This window comes from Aplidium turbinatum, chromosome 8, assembly GCF_918807975.1.
Source record: "Aplidium turbinatum chromosome 8, kaAplTurb1.1, whole genome shotgun sequence".
Taxonomy (NCBI): domain Eukaryota; kingdom Metazoa; phylum Chordata; class Ascidiacea; order Aplousobranchia; family Polyclinidae; genus Aplidium; species Aplidium turbinatum.
Genome location: NC_137479.1, coordinates 24,623,958 through 24,635,359, shown reverse-complemented (window position 1 = coordinate 24,635,359; position 11,402 = coordinate 24,623,958). Strand labels below are relative to the sequence as shown.

At 38.9% G+C, this 11,402-nt stretch overlaps 1 protein-coding gene across 1 annotated transcript; it reads left to right on the top strand.

The window, feature by feature from the left end:
- The first annotated feature begins 66 nt into the window (after positions 1–66).
- LOC145775813 (uncharacterized) lies at positions 67–10,965 on the top strand. Its single transcript, XM_082587185.1, has 5 exons — positions 67–469; positions 2,922–3,096; positions 3,179–3,235; positions 3,921–4,186; positions 9,708–10,965. Exons 1-5 carry the CDS (start codon positions 133–135, stop codon positions 10,703–10,705), a joined length of 1,833 nt encoding a protein of 610 aa, XP_082443311.1. The 5' UTR covers positions 67–132; the 3' UTR covers positions 10,706–10,965.
- The last annotated feature ends 437 nt before the right edge of the window (positions 10,966–11,402 follow it).

Here is an 11,402-nt window from a genome sequence, read left to right as displayed (position 1 = left end):
GTATTTTGTTATTTTTAAAAAAGTATAATAAACTTTAATCCATTATGTCCTTCTCAGGAATAACAACACTACAAAGGATAAGAACTACTGGGCTATAATTAAATTATTAGCCTACTTGATTTTTTTAAAGCAATGTCACCGAGCGAGGTAATAAGTTCTCAGTCAACTCCCAATCCTTTGCATCAGCTTCTTACCGCTGGAAACGTGAAAAAGTCCTCTCGCTCAAGTTTTTCAAAAGCTAGACGATCATCAGATAATCTTTGGTTTAATAGTCCACTTACACCATGGGAAGACGAATCAGATCTGAAACAGCAGCGAAAGTTGTCGTTAAAATTCTCTAATCGTCAAGGAAAAAGCCTAAAAACCAATACCAAAGATCAAAAGAGAAAGGACAAAAGGATATTTGGAAAAGCTGTAAACTTTCCTATGAACTTTTCAAATTGTACTGAAGGAGATACAAAGCAGCTTGGTGAGCAAATGTTATAGGTTATTTTACGAAGTTAAAATATCTCTGGTTACCTTATTGCTTGCATTAGTGGTTAGGCTACTTCAGTGATCCAGGCTCATGTAGACCCGCCCTATTGTCTTTAGCGAAAAGAGGGACTTGTACCTCATAATCGTAGCCTATGTATTCTTTACTCTCGAGGCTATACATCAAACTTGAATTGGAATAACAACGAGACTAAATTTACAGCTCTGGCCACAGTGACTGACAATGTTATGCAACATTGTCCTTCTGCTTTGCGTTACGCGTAATCTTTTATTTGTCAGCAACAGTGGTCTGTGGCTATAAAGGAAGTGTGGTAATTTTACAATCAAAAATTGATGTGAATGGAATAATTCCCCGCAACAACACTTCAACAATCGGAAAACTTTTTACTCTGCCAATCTCGGTAACCGGCCCTGCATCAAGAGCCTCTACAACAGTGGTTCCCAACCTTTTTGACCTTGCGGCACCCTATCAAAGAGATAAATAGTTTGCGGCACCCTGGCAAAACTGTATCAATTTTATGAGGTTTCTGTATTTCAAATAGGCCTAATAGCGCGCGTAAATAAATGTAGGCTATTTATTCAAAAGTCAGTGTGAAATTTGGGCTTGACTTCTTGCAGAAAGTCCCTTAATATCTGGGGGCTCTATTCGATAAAGCCACCCGCATTTCTTCCTCGACTATAAGCAGTCGTTCTCGTTTTTTAGTTTTTATGTTCGTTTATACGGAAAATCCACTCTCACATAGGTATCACGCGGAAAACTGCAGAAAAGGCACAATAGCTTTCTTTTCAACACAAGGATATTCATTTGAATTTTTATCCAGAACTCGTCGAGAGGTATCTGCTTGTGCATAAGCTTAAAACTTCGATCGTTACGAATATCAATTAATTCTTCTTCTTTAAGATTCAAAACAATACGAGAGTCCAGTAAAAGTGGATATCTCACCAATGCGTAATTTTCCGTGGACAAGCAGGGGAAGTATTTCTAAATTTTTTCTTCCAATGATTTTAGGTGCTGAGTTATTAATGAGAACTTCTTTGTTCTTCATTTCAGAGAAATGTGAAAGCATGTCAAAGTTTTCGTTTTCCACTTTTAAGGACCACATTTGCAGTTGTTCTCTCAGTGGTTTCATTTTATCGGTTGAAGTTAAGAGAGTTTCATTTTTGTCCTGCATTTTCACATTCACGTTATTTAAATGGTCGAAGCTATTTACTAAATACGCTAATTTGGAGACCCCATTGTAATCGCAAAGCAATTCACAAAATTCCTCTTGCTTTTCAAGGCTGAAAAAAGAGAGCATTGCATCCTTCAACTCACATAGGCTAGCCTAGTTGAGAAGGAGCGATTTTCTGGCGTCGGCACTACCTGACTGCTCACTATATAGAACAGCGAGCACTGTGTTTCGCTAATCATACCGGTGTAGCCTCCACCCTAACCATCAAGATTTTCCCAAAAACATGTGTTTCTCTGCAGTCGAGTGTAGCAAGAACTCAGCGATAGACACGTGTTTCGCCCATGAGGCTGGGCTCATCAGCACCGCACCACTAGTTCTTGCTACACTCGAATGCTGAGAAACTCATATATAGCCTACTCGTGACAATGCTTTTCCTCGCGACAACCATCTTACTTCGGACGGTATGTAGCCTAACAGAAGATTAGCATAGTTTTCTCGCATTTCCTTACAAAGCTTGGCAAATAGACGTGATTTAAGTGGTCTATTTTTGATGTAGTTGACCATTTTGACAACTTTGTTTAACACTTTTTAGGTCTGAACCTAATGTTTTTCCGACAAGAACTTCGCGATGAAGAAAACAGTGTATTGTTGTAATATCACTAGTTTGCCTGTTTGCTAACGATACAAATCCTTCAATTGACCTTGACCCAACCATCGGTTTACAATGGTTCGCAAACAATCGTGCAATTTTATAATCGTGCTGGGTCACACAATCCAATAATCCATCTGCAATTTGACTTTGTGCGCCAATAAAATCATGAAGCCTGGCAATAATGATGCCTTTCAAACGTTTTCAGGGAAAGAAAAGCAACGAGTCAAAATCTCTTTCACGCTGTTTTTCCTGGGCGAGAAAACGAAGGTTTACCGCCAGCCCAGCGGCTTCCCCACTAAGCGACCCTCTAGAAAGGAGCCGGGAATAACTACGAGGCGCGAAACTTAATACGCACTGAAACTCGATTAGAAATAAATAAATTCCGCACTTAACGAGTTAAAGTTAAAATAAAGAATGGGCCACACTATTGCAATATCTCGCGGCACCCTTGAGCATTGCAATTGGCACCCCAGGGTGCCGCGGCACCCCGGTTGGGAACCACTGCTCTACAAGTATGAGTATATGATTTTGAAACTCAATATCGCAAGCTACGTTGCAACGCCTACCTACACAGTTGAGGAAATGGGCATTGTTATTTTTTTCAGCAACTAATTTCGAGTATCATTCTGACATTGGGCAGTACATGCGAGAATATAGGGATCTGAGAAGTGCGGTGGCTGCCGGTCATAGAGACTGCTCTTGCCACGGCGCATACGGACCTGAAGAAATTGATAAAGTTTACGATAGCCTGGGCGTTTCCAAACAAATGCAAAGAATCAGGTATTCATACTTCGTTTCACAATATTAGCTTGGTGACGGTTTATTATGCGAATCACTTTACTATCTTAATTTTTTTATGTAGGCTTTTGACTTCAACCAAGAAAACCACTCTTCCGCCTGTTAAAGATGCAGCAGTTATGTAAGTGACATCCTTAAGCATTTGCAAGGCTTACTGTCGGCTAATCCACAAAATGTAGGTTATTATAACCATTATTTAAAAAAAGGGGGCGATTACTTTAAACCCGTATCAACGTAAAGTCAATCGGGGATCCGCGTAAAGCAGATACAAAAGCATCAAAAATTTAAGAAAAATGTGAACACTATAATATAAACGACGACCTTTTAGAGTACATGTATAAAAGTGAGACAAACTTTTTTTGTCTCACTTTTAAACATGTACTCTAAAAGGTCGTCGTTTATATTATAGTGTTCACATTTTTCTTATAATAACCATAGCAGGCATATTAGTTTTCAAGAGAATTAGCCTACTAGGCTGTTAAGTGGGCCTGCTGTAGCTTGTTGTAGCCTAATGTTTCGTTTGATGTCCTCGTCCTCATTACACCTCTTGTTTCGGCCCATCTACGTGGAAACAATGCAAGAAGCAATTTCCTTTCAAGCAGGATATGGTTGTATTTTAGTTTTCTAATTTTGATTGTGGCATTGTGGCAATGCTAATGGTTTAGTAAAGCTTAATTTATTTGTTTGCTTTTGGTATGGTTTCTTAGTAACTGATTTTATATCACTGGACATCAAACCGAAAATTCAGCTTAATTTATTTGTTTGCTTTTGGTATGGTTTATTAATAACTGATTTTATATCATTAGACATCAAACCGAAAATTCTGAGCACGACGAATCTGATTCTGAGTCAACGCCTGGTTCATCCTCCAGCTCGACAAGAGATAATGAATTAGCGAGTCCAGACGCAAGAAATAGAAGAAATAATCTCAATCTTTCTCCTTTGAGAAAGCAAGTCCGACTCCCCGATTCAAACAATTTTCCACTGCAGACAGTGTCTGGTCTGGGAATGCAAGAACTGGCCAGGCTTGCAGCTACTAGATGCGAAACTAGACATGCCAAAGACAAAACAGGTATTTTGATTTTTAAACTGAGCATGTTTTTATTTTTGCAACGACTAATCTTATGCTTTCATTAAGCATGTCGAAATATATAAAGTTTTTAAGCTGCCTTACTGTACGTGGCGGTGACAGGGTGCTGCGGGATAAGGCGCTCGCTTTCCAATAATGCGAACCTGATTCAACTCTTGGCTTGAGCTGGTTTTAGAAAACACCGCTCACCTCTATCAACGGTGTAATAAATTGGGTAGGCATACATAGGCGTAGCCAGGGGGGGGGCGAAAGGGGCCATGGCCCCCCCAAATTTTCCAAGTTTAGATTCCAAAGTTGATTCCTTTGTTGAAAATATAATAAAATTTGTAGAAATTTATAACGTTTTCCAAGACATCTGGCTATTAACACCCCCAAGGACTTGTTTTAGACACACAGAAAGACACCAATAAATTTTGCAAATCGTAAATCGCGCAAAATTTACGCGATTTACGTTTCTTTTAACTAATTTGTAAAAGCAATTTCAGAATGGCTTACTCTGTTGGGTTTTTTGTAGTTATTGAGTTTTTGTGTAGCTGAGTTTTTGGTGTTCTCTAATTTTAGCCGCAGTTTTTGCCCGTTCGTGTGTAAGTTAACAAGTTTTTGCCCGTTCGTGTGTAAGTTTCTACCTTTAATAAGTTAATAGCTGTTTATCTGCTAATAAATTTCATACAAATATTACCTTAAAAGTGTTTTCAGAAAGCGCTATTAATCCATTATTTGAGTGTAATTTTGCAAAAATTTTCCAGGGGAGCATGCCCCCGGACCCCCCTAGAATACGCGTGCCTTCGGCACGCTCTAACCCCCACCAGCTTTATTGCTTTCCTTGCTCAACCCACCAGGATACACCACTGCACATCAGGTGGCGATGGCTCAAATTAAACACTTTGTCGTTCTCTTCAATTCATCAAATATTTGGCCACCCCCAAAAATTTTCCTGGCTACGCCACTGTAGGTATATAGTTTCTGAAGGAAGGCACCCGAGAGAAAGAAACTGGCCACCCTAGCCAACTCATCTTAATGCCGAAGATCGAGTATGATGAAAATATTATCTTCTCATTCTCCAAAGCTCAGTAACTGAGCATGGGACCTTTACCTTTTACCCAGGGCCTCTGAGAGAAATTTTCACTAGGGGTACGAAGAGTCATTCCGGCCCCCCCTCTCACCGGGCCCCCTTTGTCTTGGGCAAAAAGTGTGATGTTTGCTTAAGCGTATTGCACACCACACAACATTTTACTGCAGAATTGGACACCTGTGCGCAATAATAGTGTCAGGCTGTAATAAAACTATTATTTTGTGTTGTGCATATCATGTGATCTGTCCCTTGCCAATTTGTGTATCCTGCATTAAATTCGTGTGTCAGTTGTGGATGGTGCTGTTGAGAGGTGTCGCTTGTAGGCCTACAATACATCTTTAATGTAAAATTTTTTAATTCATTTTTTTATTTCTTAGATGTAGCCAAGGCCTATTAGAGGGGGGTACGGAGGGTACGGCGTACCCTTGAGGGCCCTGGCCTGTGTTTGTTGGAGGGCCCGAAATTGTGATTTCATAGTTTACACGCAAAAATGTTTGGTTAAAACCATCCTAAACGACTAAATTCAAGCATAAAAGTTGTTATATTCTTTAGTCCTGGGGGGCCCGTAATGTAGCAAAAGGACCCGGAAAGGTAATTGAGTGCATTGCGAGCAAATTAAGAACCCAGAGTGGTGATTTCATGCTTTACGTGCAAAAATGTTCTGTTAAAAGCACCCTAAATTAAATGATGAAAGTAGGTTATTTTCCTGTCTGGAGGGGGAGGTATAGTGTAGCAAAAGCAGTTTTGAGAAAAGCTCGGGTGTTTTGTGTTTTATTTGAAAAAGGTAGGTTCACGCTTATTTCACTTCAAATAAACTTCGGAGTTGAAGCAGGAGTCGGAGTCAAAAGAAAGTGACTTCGTTCACCTCTGCTAGGCATGTGGTAATGCAAAAGCTCATGAAGCAAGGTCATTGGTTAGATGATTAATTTGATTGTGTTGGTTTGTTTTGTTTGTTTTTCATATCTTTATCCTGCATTGCGGGAAAGCGGATTTGAGCGCTTTGCATCGGTGTGCGCCTTCCGACTAGTCACGGTAGATACCGGGACGCGCAACTCCGTTATTCCGCCAACATTAGAAGGGTCAATTGCCAATTTGACATTTTTTCACGCTTTGTTGCTCGCTTGTTTTCAACTAAAAACCTTAAATTACTTTAAAACCAACTTCATTCTTCTTATATAACCTATAAAATGTACATTATTTTGTAAATCAGAAAAAATCGTAACCCTTCTAGTGTTGCGGATAAGCCAAAAGCGGATGTAGTTGCGCATCCCGATATTCTACTGTCCCTACTTCCGACGCACACCTGACCCACGCTGCAGCCGAAGGCAATGTTTGTTTCCGATTGTCTACTCTACTTATGACTTAAATTTGGTACTACCCATTACTCGAAATCGTGCAACAAGTTGTTATGTTTGAGCCTTGGTAGAGAGCTTGGCTTGTACCAGGTTCATGTAACGCTCAGTAACGTTAAAGGATTTAACATTTTTTATTAAACAAACAAGAAAAAAAAACTACTAAATCCAACGTTTTCGACACCACATAGTGTCCTCATCAAAAATAATTATTTATAGGCTACATTTAAGAGAAATAAATAAATTTGAAAACTTTATATTAAAGCTGTACAAGTGACACCTCTCAACAGCACCATTAACAACTGACACATGAATTCAATGCAGGATACACAAATTGTCGGCTGCGTAGTCGAGTGGTGAGAACGTCTGCGCGACGTTCGAAAGGACGTGGGTTCGACACGGCTCCAGAGCACGCGGCTGTGTTTCGGCAAAGACACTTAATGGCAAGCCAAAGTAAGGGGAGCAGCTGACTGGAAGACTATATGTCACTTCGCTGCTTCCTGTCGTCTGTTGTATCGAATCCTTGATCGCAGTGTACTGTATGTCATCGCAATGGGCGCAAATAAAAGCATGATTATTATTATTGGCGAGGGACAGATCACATGATATGCACAACACTAAATAATAGTTTTTTTGCCGCCTGATACTATTATTGCGCACGTATGTCCAATTCTACAGTAAAATGTTGTATGCAGTGGCGTAGCCAGAAAAAAAATTTGGGAGGGGCCAAATATTTGATGAATTGAAGAGAACGACAAAGTGTTTAATTTAAGACATCTGCAGTGGCGTTTCCTGGTGGGTTAAGAAAGAGAAGCAATAAAGCTGATGGGAAAATTTTTGCAAAATTACACTCAAATAATGGATTATAGCGCTTTCTCGAAACACTTTTAGGGAATATTTGTATGAAACTTATAGACAGATAAACAGCTATTAACTTATTAAAGGTAGCTGTTACACACAAACGGGCAAAAATTGCGGCTAAAATTAGAGAACACAAAAAAACTTAGCTACACAAAAACTACAAAAAAAACCAACAGAGTAAGCGGTCCTGAAGTTGCTTCCACAGATTAGTTAAAAGAAGCGTAAATCGCGTAAACTTTGCGCGATTTACGATTTGCAAAACTCATTGGTGTCTTTCTGTGTGTCTAAAACAATTCCTGGAGGGTGTTAATAGCCAGATGTCTTGAAAAACAATATAAATTTATACAAATTATATTATATTTTCAACAAAGGGTTCAACTTCGGAATCCAAACTTTGAAAATTTGGGGGGCCATGGCCCCTTTCGCCCCCCTGGCTACGCCTATGGTTGTATGATGTGCAATACGCCTACGCAAACATCACGCGTTTTGCCCAAGACAAAGGGGGCCCGGAGTGACTCTTTGTACCCCTAGTGAAAATTTCTCTCAGAGGCCTTGGATGTAGCTTATAATTATTTCTGAAGAGGACACTATGTGGTGTCGAAACGTTGGATTTAGTAATTTTTTAGATGTAGCTTATAATTATTTCTGAAGAGGACACTATGTGGTGTCGAAACCGTTGGATTACGTAGTTTTTTTTATGTGTTTAGCCTAATGTTAAATCCGTTAACGTTACTGAGTGTTATATGTATCTGGTACAAGCCAAGCTCTCTACCAAGGCTCAAACATAACAACTTGTTAAAACATAATCAAGTTAATCATCTGACAAATCCTAATCTTTCTTCATTAACTTTTGCATTCACCACATGTCCAGCACTAGCAGAGGGGAACGAGAGAAGTCACTTTGTTTGACTCCGGCTCCGGTCCTGCTTCGAAAGTATTCTCCGGCTCCTGCTCTAACTCCGAAATTGATTTTGAAGTGAAATAAGCGTGAAACTACCTTTGTCAAATAGTTTATAAAAAACAAAAACACCCGAGCTTTTTGCCCGGGTTTTTCTCAAACCTGCTTTTGCTACACTATGCCCCTCCCCCCCCACGGACAGGAGAATAACTAACTTTTATGATTTAATTTAGGGTGCTTTTAACAGAACATTTTTCACCTAAAGCATTAAATTACCACTTTGGACCTCTAATTTGCTCGCAAAGCACTCGATTACCTTTCTGGGTCCTTTTACTAGATTACGGGCCCTTCAGGACTAAAGAATAACAACTTTATGTTTGAAATCAGTCGTTTAGGATGGTTTAAACCAAACATTTTTTCGCGTAAACTATAAAACCACAATTTTGGGCCCCCCAACAAACGCATGCCTGGACCCTCAAGGGTACGCCGTACCCTCCGTACCCCCCCTCTCATGGGCCTTGCTTTTACCTATTGTGTATCAAAACTTTTCCGTAGTTGCAACCATGGCCACCTGGAGATGCGGCCTGATTTGTCACATTTTGCAGATTTTGATTACAGCTACTGCTAGTGTTTGACTGACATTTTTTGAGATGTTTTTACTTTTTGCGGTTTCCTTATGACATAAAACTTTTTTGTTGCCTTGGAGAAGCAGTAGCAAATGAGAAAAAGTAAGTTAAAAAACGCAAAATCAGACTGTTATTGAAAATTAACAGTCTGACTAAAATCTTCGAAATCAAATTTTCTTTGTTTTTCAACATGTGAGAATGTTAAAACCTATTGCGTCATCTGGGGAAAAGAATAAAGAAAGCGTAAAAATCTAATTTTTAGAAAAATTTATTTAAACGTTCGCCCAAAGTTGGAAAAACCTGGAGATTTCTGCAAAATGTGACAAATCAGGCCGTATCTTTAGGTGACCATGTTGCAACTTAGACTTACCAATGGATAGGTATCTCAAGTATAGTGAATCAACAAAAATATTTTACTTTAGGCTTAATAGACTTTTTTTTTCTGAACTTTAATCAGTTTCTTAAGGTTTCATCGATATTGCTATCAATTTATCATTTCCCAACTTAATACAAGTACATACTGAGTCTTTAGCTTACATTTGTTGAAATTCATGATGACTGCAGTATTTAGCCTATTGATGAATGGTGCTGTCTTGAAATGGTTAAATAAATTAGTAAGCCTATTGGGCTACTTCAGCTGACTACGTAAAAAAACGTTACAAAAATTAATAAAGTTTTTTCTTTATAACTACAGATTTCGTTTCGCCAAAGCTTCATTATTCCTCATCATCAGACAAAAAAATTCTTTCCACTGCTCTACACCTGAAAGAAAAGACTTTGTGCCGAGTAATAGAACTTTCGCTTCCTGAGGCTTACGCAGCAGAAAATTCAAGTGAAAGTAATAAAGAAAAACAATCGACAAGATCTTGTTTGGATCATCAGAATGCACGACATCATACTTTTACAACAGAATTCGATTCGTCAACAATCAGTCCATACAACCCAACGCCTGATTCGAGACTACAAAAATTGGATCTTGGTGAACCACAAGATGATGCTCTCGCGGTTGCCATTGGTACAAGTCGCAGCTGCCAATCGTCTGCATTGTCAAATGTTGTTAGTCCGTTGTCGAATACTTCTTGTAGTTTTTCACCGCATCGAGCTCAAACAGTTAAAGAGATGCTAACTGCTGCAGTCAGAGACGCACACCCATTTAGCAAGAACGGAACCCAGACGCAGAAAAGCCAAAAGAAAGTGGATGATTCAAGTGAAAAACAAAGCTTTCAAGATTTGGATGATGTGCGTCATCATCCCACGCAACCAGTGTTTTCGCGAACTTATAGAAATCTAAGTTACAGACCTTCAATGCGGAAATTTATGGAAGAATTGTACTCTCCTGAAAAAGAAGACGCTTTTGAAGAAAATGATGAATCTTGTCTTGTAACAGGAAAACAACTTCAACAGCTGAAGTCTTTTTCAAACAACTCTCTACCTTCATTCAATTCTAAGGAATATTCTAAATTAATGATTAAACTTGGAAGGAAATCTCAAAATTCTTCTCAAAACAAAAATACCACCGATGTGCTTCGTCGCCCACAAAGGCTTCGTGACGAGAGAGAAAGTTATGAGCCGATCCGCCGTGTGGTGACGCTAGAGACAAAAAGAGCGACCAAACCAGCAAAACTGGCAATATTTTCCAAATGCCACACTGTGGTGAAACCACAAGTGTCTGTTCGAGGAGTAACTTTATGAAAAATGAAATCCGACTTGTTACTTTATTTTTGTTCTTCTGCTGTATTTGTTGCTGTAGGCTACCTTTTATAAATAAAAAGCTGTAGTTCGCTATTTTTTCAGAACAGAAGGCTATAAAAACTGCTTTCTCATGTTTTGTTGCTCAAGTAAAACACAACGGAATAGCTATCATATACTAGCGAAAAAAGGATCGCTTTTTATTACTTTTGGGAATAATTTATTTGTTTTGTTTCCTTCATTACCTTTTAGCAAAATCTAATAAAACGTCTATATGGTATTTTAAAAATCTCTGAAGTCGAAGTCGAAGGTTTCAAGCTTTAGGCTTTGTTTTGCATGAGTTATTAGATTGCAGTGGTTCTTAACGAGGGGTGTACGACTACGTACCACTAAACGATGCGAGACTTATTTCCAGGGGAGTGTAGGCTAGGAATGCTAATCATTAGGGTTAGTTATAAAATCAGATAAGAAGTTTTGTTTGTTCAACGGGCTTCCAAACAACATTTTAAACTACAACTAAACTAACTATTACTTTTCGACCATTCTGAGGGGGTGTGAGAGCTGATTGATGATTTCAAGGTGGTGCCAATAATGCATAAAAGACAATTAGTTATGCGATTATCCGGCTTTTTCTGAATGGATAAATCATTATTGTCATTCCTGATGACGACACAATAATGCATCGAAAATCTTCGGTTTA

What these genes read in the sequence shown, in the direction of transcription:
- LOC145775813 (XM_082587185.1), top strand. Translation starts at nt 133, where the DNA reads ATGTCACCGAGCGAGGTAATAAGTTCTCAGTCAACTCCCAATCCTTTG. An exon ending in AAACAAATGCAAAGAATCAG is followed by an intron (nt 3,097 to 3,178) that starts GTATTCATACTT and finishes TTTTTTATGTAG; the next exon opens with GCTTTTGACTTCAACCAAGA. An exon ending in GTTAAAGATGCAGCAGTTAT is followed by an intron (nt 3,236 to 3,920) that starts GTAAGTGACATC and finishes TTATATCATTAG; the next exon opens with ACATCAAACCGAAAATTCTG.